The following is a 13105-nucleotide window of genomic DNA, read 5'->3' as shown; positions in this document are numbered from 1 at the left end:
GGTTAATTTGCATACGCAGGCGCAGAGCGGTGTGAAGCCAGCTATGGAGGAGAAGGGGGGCGGCGGAGGGAGTTATTGGAGTGGTGCTCCAGACAGAAGCGGGGACTTGCCGGCTCCCGGGGGAGGGGGGCCCTGGAGTGGGGACATGCTGGCTGCCAGGCCCCAGGCTGCTGGGGAGCGGGGACTTGCCGGCTCCCGGGCGGCTGGGAGTGAAGCCAGGGGCCTATGCTTGCACGAATATCGTGCAATGGGCCTCTAGTATCTCAATAAAGCGATTATTTTACAAAAACGGTTGAACCCCCCTTAAAAGAATCCACAGAGCTCACCTCCCTCTCTGGCGATGTGGGTCTCTCCATCGCACCCAGATGCTCATTCATGCTGCCCTCCCTCCACGGCCCTCCCACGGCTGATGCTATTGATGCATCCAAGACTTGGACCTTTCCAAAGACCACGGAAACGGGCTCATCTCACCGTGCAAATACTCAACATCAAGACTGAAAAGAGATGTCGCTCCAGACCCCACACACATCGGGGTAATTTTAAGGGGATAGTATAGCCCCGGCCGATTTGCTCAGTGGATAGAGCGTCGCCCTCGCACTGAAGGATCGCGGGTTCAGTGTGGCCAAGGGCACATACTTGGGTTGCAGGCTCCATCCCTGGCCTGGGTCAGGGCGCGTGCAGGAGGCACCCAATCCCTGTGTCTCTGCCATGGATGTTTCTCTCTCTCTGTCCCCCCCTTCCACTCTCTTTAAACATCAATGGGAAACATGCCCTCAGGTGAAGATTAACAACAACAACAAGCAAGCAAAAAAAGAAGATATTATAAACAACTTCATGCAAATAAATTGGAAAATTTAGATGAACTACACATAACTTTAGAAAAATTAAACTTAAAATGCTGACAGAGGAAGAAATGTAAACTTTGACTAATTCTATTAACTATCAAAGGGATTGTATCTATGCTTAAAATTCCCCTCACTCCCATAACAAAACTCCAGGCTCAAGGAAATTCTTTCAAATGTGTAAGGGGGTGGAGAAGGTCAGAAATAAGAAAAAGAGAGAAGCTTTCCAATAGTTTTGATGAGACCGGCATAACTCCGGCATCAAAATCTAACAAGGAGCACGTGAGAAACAACACGGGTGGCCCATCTTACTCACGCACCTGGATGGAAAATGCATAAAATAAGGGGTTAGCGAGTCACATACAGCGAGTCACATACAGCGAGCCACATACAGCGAGCCACATACAGCGAGTCACATACAGCGAGCCACATACAGCGAGTCACATACAGCGAGCCACATACAGCGAGTCACATACAGCGAGCCACATACAGCGAGTCACATACAGCGAGCAAGTCACATACAGCGAGCCACATACAGCGAGCAAGTCACATACAGCGAGCCACATACAGCGAGCAAGTCACATACAGCGAGTCACATACAGCGAGCCACATACAGCGAGCCACATACAGCGAGCAAGTCACATACAGCGAGCAAGTCACATACAGCAAGTCACATAACAGCGAGTCACATACAGCGAGCCACATACAGCGAGTCACATACAGCGAGCCACATACAGCGAGCCACATACAGCGAGCAAGTCACATACAGCGAGCCACATACAGCGAGCAAGTCACATACAGCGAGCCACATACAGCGAGCCACATACAGCGAGCCACATACAGCGAGCAAGCCACATACAGCGAGCCACATACAGCGAGCCACATAACAGCGCTGCAGCAAGGACTTAGCACAGGGCCACATCGTGAGCTCATTCCTGGGAGCCGCAGATTAACATAAGAAAAGAGGAAAATTACATCATCATGCAGTTGATAAAGAAAACGCGTTTGAAAGAATTTAAATCCACTTCTGATTTAAAGAGAAAAGCTCTCAGCCGAGAGGACTAGCGAGGGCTGTTATTGTAGAGGCAGGGACAGAATGGAACTCCCCTAGAAGTTAGAAGGACGTTGATCAGCGTAATCCGTAGTGAAATGTCGAAGCCTTCATCTGAGATTGGGGCGAAAACCGGGAGGTTTGAAACCGCCTCCGCTGAGCCTCGAATTGCCAGTCCTGGCCGCTGCGATGAAGACAGTGAAGACGGAACGGTCGGGCCCTCGCCGGTGTGGCTCAGTGGATAGAGCGTCGGCCTGCGGACCGAAGGGTCCCGGCTTAGATTCCGGTCAAGGGCATGGACCTCGGTGGCAGGCTCCTCCCCCACCCACCCGCCTGGGCTCCTGCAGGAGGCAGCCAATCCAGGCTTCTCTCACATCGATGCCTCTCTCTCTTTCCCTCTCTCTCCCGCTCTCTCTAAAAATCAATGGGAAAATATCCTCGGCTGAGGTTTAACAGCGACAAAAAACAAGATGGGGGGGCAGGGAAAGAGGTGACAGCGCTGCCACTATGTGGGTGTCATGACTGCGTGTGGAGAAGACAAACGAATCAAATGAGCGCGGAGAAGGGGGGCGGGTTGGTATTCCCCTGGCGCACGGTTCATCTGGCGTGTTCGTGCCGTGTTCATTGAGCCGCACGCTCAGGTGTGTTGAATGTAAGAGTTGAAAATAGCCAAAACCGGTGTGGCTCAGTGGATAGAGCATCGGCCTGCGGACTGAAAGGTCCCAGGTTCGATTCCGGTCAAGGGCATGTACCTTGGTTGCGGGCACATCCCCAGTGGGAGGTGTGCAGGAGGCAGCTGATCGATGTTTCTCTCTCATCGATGTTTCTCACTCTCTGTCCCTCTCCCTTCCTCTCTGTAAAATATCAATAAAATATATTAAAAAAAAAAATAACCCAGCCATATGGCATTCAGAGAAAAGCGAGGGCTGTAGCCAGCGTCGAGTGGCCTAGCGGTGAGCCAGCGTCAGGCCGCAGCTGGCCTGGCCTCGGGGGAAGGAGGGGCTTGGGGAACAGAAGGCGGGGAGCGGGACCCGGTGATGCCAGGCGGCCGCCTCCCACCTGAAGGCCGACACCGTGGCAGGGGCAGGCCCCCTCCGTCCTCTGCTCCCGGGAAAGGCCCCTCCCACCTGCACCCGCGAGGACCCTCAGCCACTCCTCGGGCTTCCCCCACAAGCACACAGCACCTCGTTAAAGATTATGGTCTGGCCCTAGCCGGTTTGGCTCAGTGGATAGAGCGTCGGCCTGCGGACTCAAGGGTCCCGGGTTCGATTCCGGTCAAGGGCATGTACCTTGGTTGCGGGCACATCCCCAGTAGGAGGTGTGCAGGAGGCAGCTGATGGATGTTTCTCTCTCACTGATGTTTCTAACTCTCTGTCCCTCTCCCTTCCTCTCTGTAAAAAATCAATAAAATATATAAAAAAAAAAAAAAGATTATGGCCTGTTTCAGCCGAAGGAGATGCAGGTGTGGACGAAGAGATGATTCTTCAGCTTTGCCCCCAGAGTTGCTTCCAGGCACCTAATCAGGGCCCGTCCTTCCATCCCCATAGGAAACCCCCAGCGACTTCAGGGACCTCGCACGGCGTCGGCAGCTGTCGGACGTGCAGAAGGAGTTGTGATTGCTCACATCTGACATCGCGCTTCTGGTTTGCCAGGGAAAGCCTTGAGAGTCTCACTTGGCACTGAAACACTTTGGGGGGCTATCACCCCCCCTCCCCGCCCCCCAGAGAAGCCAGGAAACGGAGGTCTTTTGGTTTCGACAAGACGAGGCGAGTTCAGTCAAGTCTTCTCGGATGAGCACGTCTGTGGATGAGCTGCCGCTTGCATCGCGGCTTTGAAATCAGTGCTTGACCTGTGTCACTTCTCAGCGGCGGAGGGGACCTGGGCCTGGAGGGCGGTGGCACCAAAGGCAGGTCACACTGGCCCCACAGTCACAGGCAACCCCAAATCTCAGTGCTCCACACCCACGAGGGACCCCTGACCTTGCAGGTGGCCGAGACCACTGCTTGACCTATGGCACCTGCACCCCCTGCCCACCTCTCGTCACCCCACGAGGAAAACGGGGCTCCGCTCAAACCGTGCATGGGGCTGCGCTGACTTGGACGCGAGGGTTTTTTGAGGTGGACACGGGTGTGCCGGGAGCAGAGCCGCGTCTCAGGGTTCGAACGGGGAGAGGCAGCAAGGGCGCACGGGCGGGCCTGCGATGGGGTCCCGGGGAGCAGGAGGCCAGGGCACGGGGACGTGCAGCAGGAAGCGAGGACAGGCCCCTTCGCAGGCGTTCAGGGCGGGAGGGCGGCTGGAGAAGGGGGCGCGGGGGGGGGGGTCGGCAGCAAGGCCCCTGCGTCTCTGAGATGGAAACACGAGCCAGGGGCTCCCTCCTGGGGGGAGGACAGATGTGCGTGTTCTCCCACACGGGACGCCGGGCTCGCCCACGCGTTGCACACGGTGCCCCGGCCACTGCCGCCGCCAGGCCTGGCTGCCGCGCTCGCCCTGTCCTGCGTGGCACCTGCAGGCACACGTAACCGGAGCCTTGCCCGCCGGAACCCCCGCTGCTGCTGCCTTCCTGGCGCGCCTCTGCCCTCTGCCCTCCGCCCCGGGTGTTCTGATCCGGTCCCATTGCCCGCCCGGCCCATTGCTCCTGCCCCTGACGGAGCCCCGATGTAAAACCTCTTTCCTTCCTTCTACTTCCCACGTGCGTTCGGCCCTTCCTTCTTCCTGGCGCGTTTTTATGTCCATCGCCAGGTGGATGGTCCCCGGGTTTCTGACGGGTCCTTCTGAAACACGATCTTGTTTCAGTTCTGCCAGTTCTAATTTCTCATCCCACCCATCGTCATCTCCTTGTCCGGGGCTCCTGACCATGCACCCCACGCGCTTTTCAGAGTGCTCTGCCCTTTGGGTTTGGTCTGGAGGCGACGCGTCTTTCGGCTGCGGCTGTTGGATGGCCTGTCGCGTCTGGCTCCTGCGTGTGGATTGGAGTCTGTGGTGTGAGGGCTCCTGGGAGGTGCGGTGTCTCTCTCCGCCTGTTGCTCCCTCCTCCCTCCCGCTGAGGCGGGACCTGCAGCGGGTCAGGTGGGCTCGGCCGGAGCGGCCCAGATGTGGGGCTGCAGGGCTCGGCGGGGCCCCCGGGCAGGGGCTCCTCAGTGTGTTCCCTTCTCCGGGCTCCTGGGTCCCCGGAGCACCGGGCCCGGCTCCTGGCAGGGTCCACCCGCTTTGGGCCAGAGGGCGGGACGCTGCTGCTGTTCCTGTGGTTCCAGGTGCCCTGGCATTCTGCCTTTCCTCCTTCATTCTTTTTTAAGTGTTTCATTTAATTTTTTAAAATACATTTTGATTGATTTCAGAGAGGAAGGGAGAGGGAGTGAGAGAGAGAATCATCGATCTGCTGCCTCCCGCACGTCCCACACTGGGGACCGAGCCCGCAACCCGGCATGTGCCCTGACTGGGAATTGAACTGTGACCTCCTGGTTCAGAGGTCGATGCCCAGCCCCTGAGCCAGCCGCCGGACTCTCCTATGATCCTTCGCCTGTCCTTGGGGTGATGACCTCCGACCCTTCGCCTGTCCTTGGGGTGATGACCTCTGATCCTTCTCCTGTCCTTGGGGTGATGACCTCCGACCCTTCACCTGTCCTTGGGGTGATGACCTCCGACCCTTCTCCTGTCCTTGGGGTGATGACCTCCGACCCTTCGCCTGTCCTTGGGGTGATGACCTCCGACCCTTCTCCTGTCCTTGGGGTGACGACCTCTGATCCTTCTCCTGTCCTTGGGGTGATGACCTCCGACCCTTCTCCTGTCCTTGGGGTGACGACCTCTGATCCTTCTCCTGTCCTTGGGGTGATGACCTTCGTGTGGCGCGGAGGCTCCAGAGGACGGACCTCTGTCACCAGCTCAGCAGGAGCCTTGGGCCGAAGGGGACTCAAAGGCCAGCGGTACTTTCTAAGAGGTTCCAGCTGCGCGCATCCCTAGAGCAGCCGTCTGTGACCGGCCCGCTAGGTTCCGGGGTGCCTGCGGTGAAGAGAGACCCGCGTGGGAGCGGCGGTCCTGGGGCGTCTCACACGCACTTCTCTTGGGTCCCCTCGTTTCCCTGCTGGTAGAGCACCCACTCCCTTCACTGGGTGTTTTTGTTCAAATAACAGTCAGAGGGCGTTCGAATGAAAACATTACCAATTTTCCAGCAAAATCATGTATATCTTGTATATCACCATAGTATACATTAGAGCTGTATACTTTTAATGTATTTCTGTAAATAATAGAATCACATGTATTACATATTTATAAATTATATTATAAAAATATATTTACATACATATGTAATATGCATTTTCTGGCAGAAAAGGGCATGAGAGTCAATGTCCTTGTATCATGTGTCCTTCTTGGGTTAGGAAGTTGCTAACCCTTCTCCTGATACTTCCTGTGGAAACTGGGGCAGGAGGCAGGTCGATCACACTCAGCTCGTCTTAGCACCTGTTTTCCTACGTCCTCTACCTTCCTTTTGCTTTTGCTGTGTCCGTGACGGCAGCTGAGAGCCTGGTAAAGCTGCTCCTTTATCGAAAGTTAAAATATGAAAGCAGGTGAGAGAGAGAGAGAGAGAGAGAGAGAGAGGAAGGCTGAGGGAAGCCGCCCAAGGCCTCCACATGTGGAATCTCTCCCCTCAGAAAGATCTCTCTGGAGTGAAGCTGCTGGGAGTGGGTGCCGGCCCCACAGCAGCGTCTGCACCCCGGTCGGCGATGATCGGACACCATGGTGTGCGAGCACTGAGCTGTGCTCAGTGGGAGACAGAACCAGAAATCGGCCAGACAGGTCCCGCACACCAAGGGGCCTTAGAGCCGAATAAGGGCACACAGCCCTGGCCTGGGTGGCTCCGTTGGCTGGGCGTGGTCCTGTGCACCGAGGTCGCCAGTTCGATTCCCAGTCGGGGCACATGCCAGGGTTGTAGGCTTGATCCCCAGTGCGGGGAGTGCAGAAGGCAGCCTGTCGGTGTTTCTCTTTCTCTCTCCCCATCTCTCTCTAAAATCAATAAAAGCATATTTTTAAAAATAAGGTAACATGAAGCAATTCCCCAACCTATTAAAAGGTAAGTGACTGATGTTCACAACGTATAATTCTCCCCCTAACACCTTACACACACACACACACACACACACACAGTCTATTTTCTTTGCACTCAGTGTAAATATCTTATCTAGTCAAGATTTGGCTTTTTTCTTTTTTTGTCTGTTTATTTGGGTGGTGTTTTGTTGTGTTTTTTTTTTTGAGGAGATACACCTCCATTAAGACAATACCTCTCAATTGCTAAGATTCTTTAAATCCAACTTGCTTCCCTTAATGCTCATTTGTTTTTGTGTGTGTGTGTTTTTTAAAAATATATTTTATTAATTTTTTACAGAGAGGAAGAGAGAGGTATAGAGACTTAGAAACATCGATGAGAGAGAAACATAGATCAGCTGCCTCCTGCACACCTCGCACCGGGGATGTGCCCACAACCAAGGTACATGCCCTTGACCGGAATCGAACCTGGGACCCTTCATTCCACAGGCCGATGCTCTATCCACTGAGCCAAACTGGTCAGGCACTAGGTGAGGTTATAGAATGCTAGGGAAGAAATACATTTAACCACAGATGTCTTTCTGAGTTGGTAAGATTAAATTGTTTTAAGTGTGTAAGTTTAAGTTCCTATTTAAGGACTTTTTATATCTACTTTCTTTGTGAAAACTTGTTTCCTGAAAATTCTATTAGGTAACCTAAAATTTAAATATCATAAACCTGGGACTATAACTAAGAAAGAAGAGTTTGAAGACACATTTATCCATATTTCAAGTAAAGCAGCACATACCCTACCTACTTCTGGATACTGAATCCTTTGGAATTCTCTTTTTTTAAAACTAAATGAACACTGACATTTTTAGCCAGGTGTTAGGCCTGTGGTTGGCAAACTACGGCTCGCGAGCCACATGCGGATCTTTGGCCCCTTGAGTGTGGCTCTTCCACAAAATACCACGGCCTGGGCGAGTCTATTTTGAAGAAGTGGCGTTAGAAGTTAAACTTTAAAAAATTTGGCTCTCAAAAGAAATTTCAATCGTTGTCCTGTTGATATTTGGCTCTGTTGACTAATGAGTTTGCCAACCACTGGGTTAGGTGAAGGAGGAGTTTAGTTATTTAACTTCCTAGATGACCTAGATTACCTGTCACATGCTGTTTGTACCTGTATTATGTCCAGTTCATTTTTGTTTAAAGACCATCCTTTGAATTGATATATCTGGTAAAGAGGCTTATAAGCTGATTTGTACAATTATCAGATTAAACTATTTTAAAATTTGATTAATATACTGAAATATGTAAATTATTGGTGGTTGGAAAATTAAATGTTCTATAGGTCATCAAGTGGGTGGATATATTTGCATAATTTGTTCCTCCAAGATGGGTTAAGCTCCTAATATCTCCCCTGTCATTTCCTGTTTCCTTGAGCCGGTGAACACTGGGGCGGGAATAGGTTTACTATGTTTGGTTGGCCTCAGATCCTGGTTTTCAAAGTATTTCCAAATTTTTTTTAATGTTCAAAGCTTAACCAAAACTTTAAAAAATATCATAGTGTCATATATACGTGGTGTCTCAAAAAAAGTGTATACCTACTTTAACAGAGGATAGTTCAATTTTCAAAATGAAATGTATTTTAACAAATACTGCCTTTATAATTATTCAAAGTGTTTGTATACTTTTATGGGATACCACGTATATACACTGAGTGGCCAGAGTTTTATGATCTCTGAACGCATAGTAATCTGGCCACTCAGTGTGTGTGTGTGTGTGTGTGTGTGTGTATTAGAGAGAGGCCTGGTGCATGAATTCGTGCATGGGTGGGGTCTGGCCAGGCTGGCCAGGGGGAGGGGACATAGGTGATTGGCCGGCCTGCCTGCTTGTCAAACTCCTGGTCGAGAGGACAATTTGCATATTAGCCTTTTATTATATAGGAGGATATACACTGAGTGGCCAGATTATTATGTGTTCAGAGATCATAATAATCTGGCCACTCAGTGTGTGTGTGTGTGTGTGTGTGTGTATGTGTGTGTGTGTGTGTATATATATATACACACACACATATATGTATTTATTACAGGCCCGGTGCATGAATTTGTGCATGGGTAGGGTCCAGCCAGCCTGGCCAGGGGGAGGGGACATGGGTGGTTGGCCGGCCTGCCTGCTGGTCGAACTCCTGGTTGAGGGGACAATTTGCATATTAGCCTTTTATTATATAGGATATACACTGAGTGGCCAGATTATTATGCGTTCAGAGATCATAATAATCTGGACACTCTGTGTATATTCCCATTATATGATATTTTAAGGTTTTAAATAGATTTAAGTTTTAGAGGTATTTAGAAATATTTGTAGGTTAGGGCTGATTTAAGTGGAACTCTTACTTTTTAAAATACAGTGTCCCCCCCCCCTTCCCCCGCCAGCCCGTTTCCTGCTCTGCTCCGTAAAAAAAAAAAAAAAAAAAAAAAAATATATATATATATATATATATATATATATATATACATAGTAACTAAAAATAAAATACTTTTAAAAATAAAACTAAGTTAAATATAAAGTGGAAAATAAAAATTAAAAAACTCATATTTTTAAAAATTAACCTTTTCCAACCTCACCCGATGCAGTCTTATCGTCTTTCCTCTCACACCTCAGTTTCTGTCTGTAAGGTGGGGTTGATAATAAATGCCCGGGATTTTATTTTTATACAGCATTCCTTGAGCACTTAAACACAATGTCGTAAACGTATCAGAACTCAGCAGGTACTCTCTGGATGCCAGGCTGCTTTTACAACTTTATCAGTAAGCCACAGTGGGTTGGGACTAGGAATTGTAGCTTGGGCATTAACACACCACTGACACATACTATAAATGGCGGTTTTTAATGGGTCAGAAAAACACTAATAGTGCACACCGACACGCAGCGGTCTGTGGGTGGTGCACTCCCGGGGGGGGCCATAATCTCTCATCACAAAAGCCCTGCGGGAGCCCACCCCTGTGGCCTCGAAACGCTGCCTTTCCTCTCCAGCGGACTCCACGCACTTCCTTGGGCCCCCAGCCATGCAACTGCCAGCTTCACAAGCTAATTTCTCCCTCTCCGAGCCAAGTGCGTTCCTGGTAACAGCATCGCCAGGAATAAAGCTCTTTCTGTTCAAATGCAGCTGAAACCGGGTCTGATGACCCGCGTGGCTCGTGTGGAACCTCGCCTGGACAGCGCCTGCCGTATGGACGTCGGGGTGCTCGCCACACACCGGAACAGCACACGGCCACTTGAGTGTCTCTCAAGAAGCATAAAGGGACAGGATGCCTGCACACGAGGGGATGCCACTCCCGCAGACGCTTTCCCGCGAGTCCCCGCACTTGCATTTTGAGAAAGAAGACTAGATAGAGGTCCATTGAAGACTCCGTCCCCATGGCACTGGTTCAACACCTCAGGCTTCCGGCTGAAAAGCCTCCTTATGCAGCGCTGCGCCCGCCGTGCGGCAGAAAAGAGCAGAAAAGAGCAGGCTGGGGACAAAGCCGGGCAGGAGCACAGAATCCCAACGGCTGGAGAGAGAAACGATCTCCAGGCTGGAACAAAGTAATGACGGACATAAAGAGGCTTTGTCCCACCCAGCTCCCTGCTTCCATTCCTTAGCTCTGGGCATTTCAAAGATGCAGGCTTTTTTTTTTTTTTTTTTCTACAACACAGGGTGGGCACGGGGAGAGGCCCCCGTTACCTGAAGGAGCGCTGCTGCATGGGGAATATCCTGCGGGGAATATGTTCTGCAGCCAATTTTTTTTTTTTTGGGGGGGGGGTGGTGGTGGAGAGGGAGCAATTGAAAACATCTAAAGAGGGTCCTGGGCGGGTAGCTCAGTCGGTTAGAGCCTAGTCTGGATACACCAGGCTTGCAGGTTCGATCCCTGGTCAGGGCACACGCAAGAATCGACCAATAAATGCATGACTCCATGGAGCAACACATCAATGTTTCTCTCTCTCTCTCTCTCAAATCAATACATAAAAAAATTAAAAAAAACCAACAAAATACATCCAAAGAGGTCCTGGCCGGATAGCTCAGTCGGTTAGAGCCTCGTCTGGATACACACCAGGCTTGCAGGTTCGATCCCTGGTCAGGGCACACGCAAGAATCGACCAATAAATGCATGACTCTGTGGAGCAACACATCAATGTTTCTCTCTCGCTCAAATCAATACATAAAAAAATTTAAAAACCCCAAAAAACATCCATTGAAACATCTCTAAAATTTACAAAGCATGCTGTGAAAATGAACCTGGGGTGTGCACACGCGCTGGGGGACTTAGAGACGCCCCTCCTCCCCATTATTTGTTATTTTTTTAGCGCTGCGGCCCGTGGTCTGTCGGTGCAGCCTCATGGATCCGACCCGGGACGCTGTGTGTTCTGGGCACCAGGGATCTGGCGGCGCTGGGCGCTGGGCGAGCACCTGGAGGCCTGGAAGGAGCCGGGAGGATTTCAAAACATGACCGCTGACCCCAGAGCGCGGGGATGTACCGTCCCGGGAGGAAGGCCGCCTGGGAAGGTCGGCTGCGGTCTGACCCACAGCCAGGGAGTCGCCCCGAGGGACACGCTCACAGCCCGGGGACGCCGCCGCGGCCGGCGGGAGGGAGGGCGGAGAGCGCGGGCCTCCTGCAGCGGTCGGCGCGGCCTGGCTCGGACTCCCCACGCACGGACGCGGGTCCCCGCATCGGGTTTGTCTCGCCCGCCCGCAGCTGGACCCCAGCACCTTCGGGACCAGCACCTCTGGGAGCCGCCCGCCGGCCCGAGGTGCTGCCGTGAGAACCGGCACCCCCGCGCCGGGCCCGGTGCTGCGGCGGCGGCGCGGGCGGGAGGCGCGGGGTGCGAGGCGGCGCGCGCAGCAGCACCTAGCGGAGGCGCCCGAGGTGCGGCGGGGCGCGTGCGCGGGGCGCGTGCGCGTGCGCGGGGGGCGGGGGCGCGCACGGCGGGCGGGGCGGGCGGCGCGTGCGGGCGCGCAGGGCGCACACCGGCCGGCGGGGCTGAAGCGGGCGGGCTGAGGCGGCTCAGGAGGCTGAGGCTTCCCGGACTCGGAGGCGGCGGGTCGGCTGAGGCGCCGCGGAACCGGGAGCGGGTGCGCGTGGAGCCGAGGAGCCTGCGGAGACCGAGGAGCGCGGGGCGGCAGGGAGGCGGCCGAGCGCGCGGGGAGCCGGGCCCGCGGACCTGTGGGCGCGCGGTCCGGCCGGGCCCCACCCGCGTCCGCGCCCCCGGCCCCGACCCCCGCGGCGCCCGGCGGAGGAGCGCGGCCGCGAGGATGTCGGCGGGCGGCCGCGAGGAGGAGCGGCGGAAGCTGGCCGACATCATCCACCACTGGAACGCCAACCGGCTGGACCTGTTCGAGATCAGCCAGCCCACCGAGGTGCGCGCCGCGCCGGCCTCCCGCCGCCCCTCCCCCGCGCGACCCCTCCCGCGGGGACCCCCGCCCCGGGCCGACCTCCCCGGGGTCTCCCGCCCCGCGCCCCGGGGTGGCCGCGCGGGCCGGCGCGGGTGGAGCGGTCACCTGTGCCCAGGGCCGGGGGCGGGGTTTCGGGCCCAGGGGGGTCTGGACCGGAGGGTGGGGGTCGCGGGCCGGGTACGGGGTCGCGGTCCCAGTGGGGGGCCCAGGGCGGACGTCGGGGGCCGGGGGCGGGGTCTCGGGCTCGGTGGGGGTCTGGGCCCGCGGTGGGGGTCGGGGTCGGGGCCGGGTCGGGGTGGCGGGCCGGGGCTGCGGCGAGGCCCCCCGCGCCCTGCGGTGGGGGAGGGCGTGGTCGGACGTGGTTTTCTCCGTCTCGCCCCGACCGCAGCCCGGGGTTCGCGGCGCCCGACCGGGGCCGCGGGACCTTTGTCACCGGAGAGCATGTGACGCGCGGTGTTTTGCTTCAGTGGGCTGGAAACTTGGGGGTTGCCAGCAGCGAGAGGAGAGCAAATATCAGGAAAGTTGTTGTAATGGTGCCGGTTTGCTGATAACGCGGCCGGGAATTGAACTCCAGGGGAAAGCGAGGTTTCCTCCCATTCGCTGCCTGCCGCTCAGGGTGAAGGAAGGGCGCCCCTCCTCCAGCGGCGGGCCCGGGGCCGCGGGGCCGGGAGGGCGGGGGCCGGGCCGGGCCGGGCCGGGGCCGGGGAGGGAGAGACGAGCGTTCAGGGGAGGGGAGGGGCCGGGTCGCTCCCAGCCCCGGGCCGC

General features: G+C 54.9%; 1 protein-coding gene across 21 annotated transcripts in view; it reads left to right on the top strand.

Moving 5' to 3' along the window:
- Positions 1 to 11884: 11884 nt before the first annotated feature.
- The window catches only part of AFDN (afadin, adherens junction formation factor), a 106960-nt gene continuing 105739 nt past the window's right edge, over positions 11885 to 13105 (top strand). For 15 of the 21 annotated variants that reach the window (XR_013960365.1, XM_080663974.1, XM_080663981.1 and 12 more), the window contains exon 1: positions 11885 to 12304. Coding sequence is in view for 20 of the 21 variants with exons in the window: in XM_080663974.1 (XP_080520100.1) it covers positions 12200 to 12304 (105 nt within the window). In the remaining variant the exon portion in view is untranslated. The remainder of the gene's footprint in view (positions 12305 to 13105) is intronic. The other 6 variants (XM_080663982.1, XM_080663989.1, XM_080663979.1 and 3 more) reach the window with 2 other exon arrangements.

This window comes from Plecotus auritus (assembly GCF_963455305.1).
Source record: "Plecotus auritus genome assembly, chromosome: 4".
Classification (NCBI taxonomy): domain Eukaryota; kingdom Metazoa; phylum Chordata; class Mammalia; order Chiroptera; family Vespertilionidae; genus Plecotus; species Plecotus auritus.
Note: the sequence above shows the minus strand (reverse complement) of the source record. Positions and strands in the feature narration are given on the sequence as shown.